We start from the raw sequence: 13,962 nt of genomic DNA, 5'->3' as shown, positions 1-13,962 counted from the left end.
CCTCCCCTCCTCGCTTTTGTCCCAGGGCAATAAGGACTGGATAATGGTATGTAGAGAGCCACCCAAGCTAAGGAATGAAGAGCCATTTGCTGGGATAGCCTGACTCACTTGGGATTTGAGTACCACTGTTCTTTGACTCCTTCTCTTCCTCTGCAGGGCCTCAAGTGCAGCTGATAGAGCTTTGGGAGGGAATTGGAAGTAATAAGAGTGGGGGCTCCTGGGTCTCTTCGTAACAGAGCCTTCCTAATTCTTTCACAGTGAGTGCCACAACTCTTCTGACCGCATTAAGGTACGTGTGTGGGATGAGGATGATGACATTAAGTCAAGAGTAAAGCAGCGGCTAAAGCGAGAGTCTGATGATTTCCTTGGCCAAACCATCATTGAGGTTCGAACACTGAGTGGCGAGATGGACGTCTGGTACAACTTGGGTGAGGAAGCAGGACCAGAGAAAGTTTCTGGGAAGGGAGACCATGAATGGGGAACCTGGGGAAACTCCTATCTACCAAAACCACCACTCAGTCCCCAAAGCATACCTCTATACAGAGCCTTGCCTTCCCTACAGGGAACCGACCATGCATAGAGATGGGGGACAGAGGAGTGGGGGTGTCTGGAACTCACTCTGGCTGGACATTTTCCAGATTTCAGAAGGCCTTTTTATCTTCATACTCAGCCCTAATGCCTTTAGTCCCTTGAGCACTTCTTTTCTCCCACCTAGCCAGTTCTGGGGTATTTGTGGACTATATGGTCACTGGAATGAGTTCACCTATTAGGTGAACACTTGGGTCAGTGCCTCCTTTTCCTTGGGTTAAGCCAGGTTGGGGGCTGTCTATGCTGTCTGCAGTTGCATTGGTGTCAATCTCCAGTCTTCTTTCCTTCCTAGAGAAGAGGACAGACAAATCAGCCGTCTCAGGAGCTATCCGACTACAAATCAATGTGGAGATCAAGGGGGAGGAGAAGGTAGCCCCGTATCATGTGCAGTATACGTGTCTTCATGAGGTGAGCCAGCTCTTGGTAGATGGGATGCCAGAAAGCAATGTTGGGAGGGGCCTTTGACAATAAGTAGGATTGCTAGATGGTTGAAGACCTGGAGCCTATTTTTATTTTATTCTTGGCTCACTGTGCTACCCTGGACAGCCCACATAACAGTCCCAGCCTCAGTTCTCTTTCACTAATGTGAGAACAGCCTACTGGAGCCACAGGAGTTACTGAGCAATGACTTGAAGGACAGAATTTCTATGGAACCCTATCCACATTCTCCTGGTCTTTACCAGCAGGTTTTTTTTTCTCCAACATATATTTAAGTCTTTAATATCAATATATATTTTACTCTGTCTTCTACAGAACCTCTTCCATTACCTCACAGACATTCAGGGCAGTGGAGGAGTCCACATTCCTGAGGCTCGAGGAGATGATGCATGGAAGGTGTACTTTGATGAGACTGCCCAAGAAATTGTGGATGAATTTGCCATGCGCTATGGCATCGAGTCCATATATCAGGCCATGACGTAAGGCTCCCCTGGGGCTCTAGGAAATGGCTACTAACATTTGGAGTAGCTAACAATGGAGGTACACTGACAGAGTGGACAGGTCTTTAGTGGGGTAGTATGCAGTGATTCATTGCTTTCCTCTCTGAGCTGGGTAGGGTGGATCTGTGCAAAGAGAGTATATGTATAAAAGGAGTGTGTTTATCAGTAACTCAGGGAGAAGGTATTTGTCTGTCTACCCCAGAGTTCACAGGTAGGAAGAGAAAAGGGCATGGGAGGGTATACAAGGACAGACTTGCCCAAACATCACAGGCCTGAGCAGACAAGCTTTCATAAACTGGCCTGGGAGTCGGAAAGAGCACTGAACTGTAGGGAAAGCAGCTGTGTCTGCAGTTGACCAAGACTCCTATAAAAGAAATTCCCACCTACTATGAGAAGAGGTGTAGTCTGTGTACTGGAGAGGCTGCCATTAGAAGCAGCACTAGGAAGCTGCACAGGAAGCAGCACTAGGTAAGCAGAGGGTAGCTGGTGCCCTGGCTGTGCTTCATTTATTCTGCAAACTTTTACTTAGTTCCTTCTATGTGTCATACGTTGTGCCACATGCTGAGAACACAAAGATGAATAAGATGGGGCCTCTGTGCTTGGGGAACTCAGTCTAGCAGGAAACACAGACCAGTAAACAAACAATTACAACATAATATAATAAGTACTATAGTAGAAGTAATCACAGTGTATTATGAGAGCATCTAAATTTTAGGGGAGGCCTGTGAAGAAAGCTGTCGAAGAGTTGACACTTGAAATACAGAAAAGGAGGAAGGGTATTTCTGGTAGGGCATGTGCAGGGATGCTAAGATGCAACAGAGCATAGACAATTCAAAGAATTACAAGAAGTTTAGTTTAGATGGAAGAAACATGTTGAGGATTGAGGTTGGAGAATGGGCCCTCTGCCATTCTTACTCTGTTCACTCTCCCTGGATGAGCTCATTCAAGCCTATGACCTCAGTCACTACTTCTGAGCTTAGGACTCCCAGATCTCTTTCTCCAGACCAGATCTTTTCCTGAGTTTCAGATCCATTTTCATTTGCTTCCTGGCTATTCTCATAGGCATTGCAAACTCAACATGACCAAAATCCAAATCAACATTATCTCCACCAAATCTGTTCTTCTTATATTCCCTATTTTAGTAAATGGAACAATTTATTACACAGTTATCCAAACAGAAATTTAGGAGTCAGCCTAAACATTTCTTTCATACTACCACCATTCAATCAGTCTCTAAAACCTCTAGATTCTACTTCCTAAAAATGTTTTTAATCTATCAGTATTGCTATAGCTCAGTAATAATGATAATAATAATAACAGCAACAACAACTCCTATGTACCATTTCCTTATGTGCCAGGCACTGGTCTAAGTAATTTATGAATGTTAACTCATTTAATCCCCATATCATTATTATTCCCATTTTATAGATAAAAAGACTGAAGCATGAAGAAGTTTAAGTAATCTATCCAAGGTCACTGAGCACTGGAGCTGAGACTCAAACCCAAAGTCTGGCTCTAGGGTCTGTGCCCTTAACCATTTCTCTGTTCCATTTAGTGCTTCATTACTTCTTTTCTGCGTGATTGCAATAACTCTTCAATTGGTCTTTCTCTCTTAGTCTTCTCTTTCTCCAAGTTTTCGTTTCTAATTTTTACCTTCAAAGTGACCTTTCTGAAAGACTAATCTGATCACAGTACGCCTTTGTTTAAAAACTTACTATAGCATCTAGGATAAACTCCTTTATTATCTGTTCTCTGTCTACTTCTCCTCTCGCATTTCGTAGTATTCCTCTATCAAACACCTGAACAGTAGCCCTGAGTGAGGTTTCCCAAATGAATGACTCTCTCCATGAGTATATTTGTTTTTGCAATACAGTTTCCCTTCGCCTGCACACTTCTCCATTTGATTGATTCTTACTAATCCTTTAAGACTTGTTTCAACCATCTCTTCTTTGGGAAGCCTTTTTCTAATCCCTTCTAGCCCCCAGCCATTCTAATTTAGGTGATCTTCCTGTGTGTGTCCACAGAATTTTTGCATAGCATGCCTTGGGTTATTGACTTACTTTCTAACACTTGCTTTCTCTGCCAGAATGTCACCTCTTTGGATTCTGGCCCTTAGTGCCAGGCCTGGCACATAGTACACGTTCACTGAATGTACATTTGAGTGAGTAAATTATGAAAATCCTTGTATGCCAAGGTGATCGGAAGCTTCACACACATGAGTGAGATCTTTTGATTACTTGACCTTTGCTGCAAACCCTGAAGAGTCTTTGAGACTGAAGGTGCTGTTTTTCAGGCACTTTGCATGTTTGTCATCCAAGTACATGTGTCCTGGTGTGCCAGCAGTGATGAGCACCTTACTGGCCAACATCAATGCCTACTATGCCCACACAACCGCCTCCACCAATGTCTCTGCGTCTGATCGTTTTGCAGCCTCCAACTTTGGGGTGAGTGTGATGTAAAAACATGTAACCTGATTGTTATCAGTTAACAAAGTTTGATTTTTTTAGTCAGTACTGCAGAGCTGATATGCCTAAAATTCAGATAGTTGCCACCCAGATAATGAACTTATTTCCTTATGGGTAGTTAGACTATACTAGTAGACTCTCCTCAGATGTGGATAAGTGAGAAAAGGTGGAATAGCACCACTGTGGTTTGTGCGGTGGGACACTACCCGGGCTCAGGGAGAACCTCTCTGGGCCAACAGCTTGGTTGAGTCACCATGTTCCTCAGTCCTGCAGGTTCACAAAGGAACCTTCTTAATATTATTCAGTCTCTCTCTGACAGATTCATACCACTTAAGTTCATATGAGACTGATGTCTAAGCAAGAATACCAGTTGCATACCTGAGCCTGTCCCTTTTCTAGTGTCTGGACAGTTTTCCTGATCCAAGGTATGCCCTTTCCTGTTGTTAAGGTACTTGTGAAGTTGAATCATTGCTCATAATGTCACCTGACATAAGTTCAGTGTAAACTGGATGGTATATATCAGACCCACCACAAATATTACCTCTTTAGGGATAAAATTACTGATACTCCCAAATCTACTGGATCTCTGAGCCCTTTTTCTTGGTACTGACCACTTTTTTGATGTTGTTGATAGTCTTTCTGTAGATGAATTAGTATCATTGATTAAGCCAGTCAAATATCTGTTCCATTCTGTCTCTCCACATTATATATTGACTTAACTAATATCTAATGCTATATATAATATTATCAATATGTGAGTTCTAGGAGTGCTGCACCAACAGCTTACAGGAACATGATTCCATGTTTAATTATACCTTTTCTATAAAAATAAGCTATTAAATAGTATTTGTTGTTTATTTTAACATTTAAAAAGTATAAACTAAGGGAAATGATATGGAATGTGGTTTAAAGAGAAATCCCCTTGTGTCTCCCTGATCACCTTCCAGATGCATCACTATTTCTCTCTCCCATCGTCACTGCTAGGCCGTGGCTGTTTAACTGTTAAGAGCTATTCCAAGATAAGTTAGGACACCACAGACACAGGAACAAGTTAGAGAATGTGTTTAGAGTTTCCTTTTATCTGACTAAGATCAGTTAGAGTCCCAAAGGGATGGAGATACACTGGTCATCTCCTCTTGATTTGTATAGAAAGCTGTTTCCCCTCCCAGAGACTTGCTTTCCTCTTGCCAGTGTGAGAAGATTCCCCAGTTTAAGTGCTAAGAGATGGAACAGGAAAGACCTATCCCATTTCTCTTTTGCATGGTTTGTTGTTCTCCTCATGGGCAAATATGGGACAGGGTATGTCCCCAGCTCAGTGTCTCCCTCTCACCCAGAGATGGTTCTCTTTTTGCTACAGTCTAGAGAGCTTGGAAATAGATTATTTCTGTTCCTCATTATTTGTTTATCACCCTCAGAAAGAGAGATTTGTAAAACTGCTGGACCAACTGCACAACTCACTGAGGATTGACCTCTCTACATACAGGGTGAGTGAAGACATGGCTGTGGGGTGGGACAAAGGATAATATCAAGATCAGTCTAGAGAGACTGTGGACCAATCATGACTATAAAGATTGAAGGCAAGGAAAATTGGTCTTTGTCATCACATCCACATATATGGCCAACGTCACTGACATCTGTGGTTCTTCAAACTCCAAGGACCATGCAGTGTGTAAATAGTAGCAGGTGTGGCTGCTTTTTATAGATAGTTGGCTTTCTAACCCCACTCATGTCACTCTACCAAACTCTGATGACATGTTCATCAAGGAGTCTCCTAAGGATAATCTTTTCCAGAAAGGCCCCTTTAAAAATTAGATAATTATATTTCCCTATTGCATCTTTCCATATTCTCCTCATTTTCCAGGAGAGGTGTGAGAATCTGGCTAAGGGGAGAGAGAGTATCTTGGCTTAGGCAAGTAATTTGTAGCAGATGTCATGTCCATTTCTAGAATGGAGGGAGGAAATAGATGTAGTAGGAGTGTGACTGCCTAGGACAGGACAGGGAAATGGGCAGTTTTTCCGTTCTTCCTAAGTTAGACCTTCTTAGAATGACTTCATTACTTGCTTTAAAGTGTTGTGAATTTCCAGAACAGCCAATATACCCACATTAAAAAGTAAGTATAAAAACAATCTTAAAGTCAAAAAGAAGTGAGATTTTAATTATCTGCACTTTCAGTGCCCTCCATTTGCACGAATAATGGAGAGTTGACTGTATATCTTGTATTTGGCATATAAGTAGCCATTTGAAGGTTTAAAAAAGCAACCCTTAAAATGGAGAGTGGCACAGCATCATCCTTAAGCTTTCTTTGGCAGCTTCCTCCTAAAACTCCTGCCAAAGAGAATGAAGTGAGGCGTGGTGGAAAGATCCTAAGGAACTCACTCCAAAAGCAGTTCTGCTCAGAGCTTTGCCATCTGCTGGCTCCAGAATGGTAGAGTAACTGGGATCCATTATACAGAAAGTACATGTCTTGGATCCCAGTCTGGTCTGTAGCATGGCTCCACTTATGTTCCAGGATATACAGTTAGATTGTAACTTTTGAAGAACTCACTCATTGGGTGTAAGAATCTTCACCCAAGAAAAAAGTGTGTGTGTGTGTGAGTGTATGTTCATTTGTGCAAATGCTCACACGTTGCATGGGAAGTAGGGTTGGGGGTAGGATGTGTTGCTTTCTGGGCTGGGGATTATTAACCCCTGCTTTTGGCAAGGGCCTGTGTCTGTGGAAAAGAGAGGGAGACCTGTAGTCTTACAGCTTTTTTGTTCCTCTCAACTAGGGAAGATCCCAGTGGGTAACACTTAGGGAAGCTTCTGATTTCATTGCTTTTGGCAGGGAAGGCTTTCATATTCTTCTGTTCCTTTCTTACATTTGCTTGATTTGCAATAGAATAATTTCCCTGCTGGGAGCCCTGAGCGACTTCAGGACTTAAAGTCCACAGTGGATTTGCTGACCAGCATTACTTTCTTCAGAATGAAGGTAAGAGATGAACTGGGCTGGGCAGCGCTAGGCTGGGGACCTGGCCACAGGGACATGGAGAATCAGAATCACTGGGCATAGTCTAAGGCTATAGGATTTATCACCTTTAAGCCCACATTTCCAAGTAACTGTTCCTGAGTTACTTCTAAGAAGACCATGGGTCAAGGAGGATGGGCTAGGCAGTTCTCCCTGTCAGCTGTCCTGACAATTTCATCCCAGGGCAAGGTCCAGGGACCTACAGAGGGGTGAAGGAATCTGGAATAATTTGGGGGCAGTTCTAGGAGGAGAAACCACTCGGGTGAGCAGGACCCTGGACCCATATTTCTTTTTATTAATTGGCAGGTGCAAGAACTGCAGAGCCCTCCAAGAGCCAGCCAGGTGGTAAAGGATTGTGTGAAGGCCTGTTTGAATTCCACATATGAGTATATCTTCAACAACTGCCATGACTTGTACAGCCGCCAGTACCAGCTGGTAAGAGGTTCGGGATCAGGTGGGGCCACCTGTCAGTCGTTCTTGGAGCCTCAGCTTCCCTTTGCTGTGGCCATGGTGGAAGGGAGCTCAGGATAAAGTCCTTGATGTTCTCGAGAGTGAGTGAATTGTGGAGTGGGGACCATCTAGACCATGTGAGACATCTGTGGATGGACAGGAACCACTGGACAAGATGTGACATAACTGAGTTGAACAGAAGTGGCAACAATAAGTTTCACTTTGGTATTGAAGAAAAGTGACCTACATTTGAGCACAGTTCAGGGGGTGAGTAGGTGAATTCTTAGTCCTTCCCAGGGTCTTTGGTTTCCCCCGAGGTTAATTTTATTCTGACTCATGTGAACCCCTCTATGTTCCAGGCTCCCTTCCCCTGAGATCTAAGCTACTGGCTTGTGGCTGTTTAACTTTTCCCTCTGACCACTTTTCTCTGCACTGCATGGTCTTCTGAGACATACTCATTAGCTGACTATCAAGGCTAACCCTGTCCTTCTGGGAGGCTGAGCTACTTCATCTGGTTTAGGCTGGCATCCTAACTCAGTACCTGGTGACTTTGTATGTTTTTCTAAATCCTTCCAGTGGTATCCTTTTTTTTCTTATTTCAAAGCCAGGACTTCCTTCTGGGTCTAATTACTCAGTTACAGTTGCTATTTTAGGAATGTCTTGCTGAGCACACATTTGCAGAGTAGATTCCCTTCAGTCCAACAAATATGTGTAGAATGTTTGTTCTAGGCCAGGTCTGAGGAAGCATAGTGCTCCTTCAGTTAGTTCACAGTCCCATAAGCATATGTATAATTCCAACCAAAGTCTGTTAGAAGGGACTTGAAAGAGAGATAAAATTGAAGGAGGAAGAAGTCACTCTTGATGAGATATTGGGAAAAGCTACATAAAACAAGCGTATTTGAGACAGACCTTGAAAGGCAGTAGGATTTGGATAGCAAATGATGGGAGGACAACCTAAATCTCTGGGACATTTACCCTTTGGTGAAGACATCCAATTTGTAATTCTTCCCAGGAGCGCCTTAGTAAAGACTAAAATCTTGTTCATACTCCCCGCTTGCATTGTCACGTTTGCTTTTTGTGCAGGTACTATCTTTACAACTTCCTCCTTTATTTATCTTTGGCTGCGTTGGGTCTTTGTTGCGGTGTGTGGGCTTCTCATTGTGGTGGCTTCTCTTGTTGCGGAGCATGGGCTCTAGGTGCGCAGGCTTCAGTAGTTGTGGTTCACGGGCTCAGTAGTCGTGGCTCACGGGCTCAGTAGTTGTGGCACACGGGCTTTGTTGCTCCGTGGCGTCTTCCCAGACCAGGGCTCGAACCTGTGTCCCCTGCATTGGCAGGCGGCTTCTTAACGACTGCATCACCAGGGAAGTCCCACAACTTTCTCCTTTTAAGGTCTGTAAAACCTCCCGCTGGTTCTGAAGTCCATGGAAGGTTTTCCTGGGGTCTTTGTTTAGCTTGCCACACTCGAGGCTCTGTCATCCATCTGTGGATTCTCTCTGGTTGGGGAAAGACACTGTTCTCAGCTTTTCTCTTTCAAGTATGCAGCAGTCTGTCTGAATAGTTGGTCTCTATTCCCTAGCATGAGATGAACCTAGACTTTGAAAGAGGCCTTACAAACCATTCAGGGACTTTCTTTAGCCTTTGTATTTTGCTAACTGTTTTTTACTTTCTCTCACTCTCATTTTCTCATTATTCATTATTTGTACTGAAGTAGACCCTTGGTGTCTTTTTTTCCCTCTACTGACCTTCAGTCATTGGTTCATTCATCTATCCATTCTTTTAACAGATCGAGCACTAGGGATGTAAAGATGATTAAGACACATTTCTGCTTTGGGGGAGCTCATTGTTTGGTGGAGGTGGGGGGCAAATTACTACATTTATTGGTTTTTGTTATTTTATTGTTACTATATTCTATTGTAGTTGTAGTTGTCTGTTACATCTATATGAGAGGTTCACAGAGGGTGCTCTGGGAGCCCAGAGAGAGGCATCTAACCAGACCAGGGGTGTCAGGGAATACTTCTCAGAAAAGGTAGAGCTCAACATAAATTTTGAGCAATGAGTATGAATTAGCTAAAGAAAGGGGCTGGGGAAGAGGGGGATACCATATAGAGGAAACAGAATGTTTGGAGGCACAGAATTGTAAATGAGTTTATTAATTCGAAGGAGTATAAGCAATTTAATTATGCTAGTTACAGTGTCAGGCTTTAGAGTTCAGCTGTCTGGGGTCAAATCTTGGTTCTGCTGTTTATAGCTACATGACCTTGGTCAAGTCATGGAACCTCACTGTCCTTCAGTCTCCTCATCTGCAAAATGAAGGTGATAATAATTTCTACCCAATGGAGTTGTTATGAGGATTAAATGAGATAATTCATGCAAAGTTCTTAGCAGAGTCCCTGGCATATAGTAGGCACCAAATAATTGGTGGTAGTGGTATGGTGATGGCTGCAACAGAAGGGAGTGGTTAGGCATGAGGTTGAGAGAGAGGTTGTATTCGGAAGGACCTTTATTTCCAGCTATGAAGCTGGACCTTTTTTGAAGGGTGGACGAGTAACACTATGAGATTCCTTCCAGAAAGATCACTGACAACTGAGCGGTAGAAGGATTGGATTGACGATCAAAGACCAGTTAGGAGATCCTTGAATGATAAGAGCCTGGGCCAGGATATTGGCAGAAAAAGGAAAAGGAAAAGATGTATTTCAGTGATATTAAGGAGGCAGAATCAACCAAATGTGGATTCTGTCCTGATTTCTAGTAATTTCCTGGTAATGCAGGTATATTAAGGACTGTGGAGATTTGTGATGATATATGGCATCCTACATAAAAGCCCTATTCCTGTGCTCCTGGGCAATTCCAATTTTGCTCTTATCTCAGTGGGAAATAATGTCCATTCCAGTCTGTCAGTGGTGACCTTTACTTGTCCTGTCTGGGATTTGCTATCCACCATTGTATTCCTTTGTTTCTTCCCACCCAAGGCCTTTTCTTTCTTTTTTCCCAGCTTTATTGAGATATAATTGTCATATAATATTGTGTAAGTTTAAGGCATAAAATGTGTTGATTTGATAAACGTGTATATTGTGAAATGTCTACCACAATAAGGTTAGTTAACACATCCTTCACTCACATAAATACCATTTTGTTTCTGTTATGGTAAGAACATTAAAGCTTTATTCTCATAGCATCTTTCAAGTATACAGTACAGTATATATTGTTATCTATAGTCATCATGCTGTACCTGTGATTCCTGGAACTTAATTCATCTTGTAATTGAAAGTTTGTACCCTTTGACCAACATCTCCCCATTTCCTCCACCCCCTCAGCCTCTGGCAACAACCTTCTCCTCTCTGTTTATATGAGTCTGATGTTTTCAGATTCCACATATAAGTGAGATCATACAGTATATGTCTTTCTCTGTCTGACTTATTTCACTTAGCATAATGCCCTTCAGTTTCATCCATGTTGTCACAAATGGCGGGATTTCCTTCTTTTTTATGACTGAATAATATTTCACTGTGTCTATGTGCCACATTTTCTTTACCCATTCCTCTATCAATGAACACTTAGGTCGTTTCCATGTCTTGGCTATTGTGAATAATGCAGCAATGAACATGGGAGTACAGGCATCTCTTCAGGATAGTGGTTTTACTTCCTTTGGGTATATACCTAGATGTGGGATTGCTGGATCATATGGTAGTGATATTTTTAATTTTTTGAGGAACCTCCATAGTGTTCTTGGTAGTAGCTATACCAACGTATATTCTCACCAACAGTGCACCAGGGATCCCTTTTCTCTACATCCTCGCCAACATTTATCTCTTCTTTTTTTTTTAATAAATTTATTTATTTGTTTATTTATCTTTGGCTGCGTTGGGTCTTCGTTGCTGCACGCGGGCTTTCTCTAGTTGCAGCGAGTGGGGGCTACTCTTCGTTGTGGTGCGTGGGCTTCTCATTGCAGTGGCTTCTCTTGTTGTGGAGCATGGGCTCTAGGCACACAGGCTTCAGTAGTTGTGGCATGCGGGATCAGTAGTTGTGGCTCACGAGCTCTAGAGTGCAGGCTCAGTAGTTGTGGCGCACGGGCTTAGTTGCTCCATGGCATGTGGGATCTTCCCGGACCAGGGCTCAAATCCATGTCCCCTGCATTGGCAGGAGGATTCTTAACCACTGTGCCACCAGAGAAGTCCCTCTCTTCTCTTTTTGATAATAGCTATTCTAACAGGTGTGAGGTGATATCTCATTGGGGTATTGATTTGCATTTCCCTGATGATTGGTGATGTTGAACATCTCTCCATATACTTGTTGGGCATTTGTATATTTCCTTTGGATAAATGTCTAAGTCCTCTGCCCATTTTTTAATCAGATTTTTTTTTGCTATTGAGTTGTATGAGTTCCTTATATATTAATATTTTGGAAATTAACCCCTTATCAGATACATGGTTTACAAATATTTTCCACCATTCTGTAGGTTGTCTTTTTATTTTGATTGTTTCTTTTGCTGCGTAGAAACCTTTTAGTTTGATGTAGTCCCACTTACTGATTTTTGCTTTTGTTGTCATATCCAAAAAATCATTGCCAAGACCAATATCAATGAGCTTTTTCCCTATGTTTTTTTCTAGGAGTTTTATGGTTTCAGGTCTTACATTTAAGTCCTTAATCCATTTTGAGTTAATTTTTGTGGGTGGTGTGAGATAGGGATCCAATTTCATTCTTTTCCCTGTGAATATCCAGTTTTCCCATTACCATTTATTGAAGAGACTATCCTTTCCCCATTGAGTATTCTTGGCTCCCCACGGTCTTTTCTTATCCAGCTAAGCAAATAACTTTCTAGATGCAATTCTTCCCCCTAATAACATTCAGGGAAGTTAAGGGAAGTTTTGCTTCACTGAAGGCTGGGCCAGCCTGCATGCTAGGTCTGTTACGTAGCTCCTGCAGAAATTGAAGGAGCTTTTCAAAGTTGCGATGTACATGTGTGTGGTGGGGCAGGGGGTGATATTAGAGGAGGGCCATCACTAGAAGAGAAGGACTGCCAGTGGGGGTCACATGGAACTAGACCTACTTAGACTGGAGGGGCTGCGTACTTCAGCCAAGAAGTCACTATATCCATAGCTACTGGGAGAAGGAGGAAGGGGGACAGGCATCTTTATGCCTGACCAAACTTATCAGAACAGTGCCCTGGAGCTGGGGAGAGAAGTTCTCAAGGACAGACTCTTCGTGTCCAAAGACCTCCCAGTGGTCACCCCTCTGATAGAACAGGTGTGGTCTTGTGGAAGACAGGCTGTAGGAGAGGAAGGGTCCCTGATTCTCAAGGAAGGGGCATGGAGTGGGGAAGAGAGAGAGGAAGACTCTCCATATTCTACTCTGACTCTCACTGTCTATCACCATCTCCTTGGGAACAAGAATCAGGAGCTACCTCCAGAGGAACAAGGGCCCAGCATTAGGAACCTGGATTTCTGGCCCAAACTCATCACGCTTGTTGTGTCAATCATAGAGGAAGATAAGAATTCCTACACACTCGTTCTGAACCAGTAAGTATCACCTCATTTGGCCCTATCTGTTTGGTGGTTGGTTTGTCCATCTGTCTAACAGCCTCTTTCTTTCCTATCTCTATGTGTTTGCAGTGCCACCTCTTCCTCCTGTTCGTCCATCTGTCCCTCTGTCCCTTGTATCTGTCTGGGTAACTGTTTCTGGAGACATGTGTGGAAACATAATGGGGGGCCCTGCCCAGACTGAGCCAGCCTCCCTCGAGTGAGAGACCTCTGGGAATGGCTGCCATAGGAGTCCCAGGGGATCCAGAGAGCATGTGTGTATGTGTCTGTCTGCTATGAATAAAGTGGGCCTTCTTATACCCACCTCCTTGCCCTTTCTCCTCCCGCTTATTTAGCCTGGGCCTGTCTTCCAACCTCAACACTTCTCCTCTTGGCCACAATTCCCTGCCTTCTAGGCATCATCTCCCCTAGGGCCACCTTGCCTGAGGGGATCCTCTGCCCCCACTTGTCCTACCACTGGCCCCTGGGTCCCTTTTCTGCAGTTTGAGCCTAGTAGCCCTGTTTCCTAGGCTTCTCCTCTCTTCGATCTGACCTCCAAGAACTTGGCATGTTAGCCTTGGAATCAATCAAATCAAATGGCTCTTGCCATGTTCTCTGACTGTGGCTTCTTCCATCATCCAGGTTTCCTCAGGAGTTGAATGTGGGAAAAGTCAGCGCAGAAGTGATGTGGCAACTCTTTGCCCAAGACATGAAATATGCACTGGAGGGTAAGGGTGTGCCCAAGGCAGTGGGCTGCAGACCCCTAGGCCAAGCACCTTGTTTGCTGTCCCTTTCTTCTCCCAGACAACTACAAGTTCTGGGTGAATAATACAGTGAGAAACTAGAGCGATTTTAGGCATGGTGGGTGATAGGCCTCAGGAGGCATTGGGTAGGCAAAGCTTCAGCTGAAGGAATAATGGAAATTGCTGTGTGGATGTAGGTTCCTCCTTCCTGCTTTAGAGCAAGTGCCTATTTAAAACTTTCCCAGCCCTTTCCTTTC

The 13,962-nt window shown here is 43.5% G+C and overlaps 1 protein-coding gene across 2 annotated transcripts in view; it reads left to right on the top strand.

The window, feature by feature from the left end:
- Window positions 1-13,962, top strand: part of UNC13B (unc-13 homolog B) — a 234,059-nt gene that overhangs the window by 207,405 nt on the left and 12,692 nt on the right. For both annotated transcript variants that reach the window (XM_061200300.1, XM_061200299.1), the window contains 9 exons: window positions 259-428; window positions 881-996; window positions 1,342-1,505; window positions 3,820-3,970; window positions 5,407-5,475; window positions 6,871-6,960; window positions 7,303-7,431; window positions 12,835-12,962; window positions 13,605-13,690. In XM_061200300.1, the coding sequence (XP_061056283.1) occupies window positions 259-428; window positions 881-996; window positions 1,342-1,505; window positions 3,820-3,970; window positions 5,407-5,475; window positions 6,871-6,960; window positions 7,303-7,431; window positions 12,835-12,962; window positions 13,605-13,690 (1,103 nt within the window). The remainder of the gene's footprint in view (window positions 1-258; window positions 429-880; window positions 997-1,341; window positions 1,506-3,819; window positions 3,971-5,406; window positions 5,476-6,870; window positions 6,961-7,302; window positions 7,432-12,834; window positions 12,963-13,604; window positions 13,691-13,962) is intronic.

The sequence above is a fragment of the Eubalaena glacialis genome, chromosome 9 (assembly GCF_028564815.1).
Source record: "Eubalaena glacialis isolate mEubGla1 chromosome 9, mEubGla1.1.hap2.+ XY, whole genome shotgun sequence".
NCBI classification, from domain to species: domain Eukaryota; kingdom Metazoa; phylum Chordata; class Mammalia; order Artiodactyla; family Balaenidae; genus Eubalaena; species Eubalaena glacialis.
The sequence above is the reverse complement of the archived record's forward strand: the minus strand, read 5'-3'. Positions and strand labels throughout refer to the sequence as shown.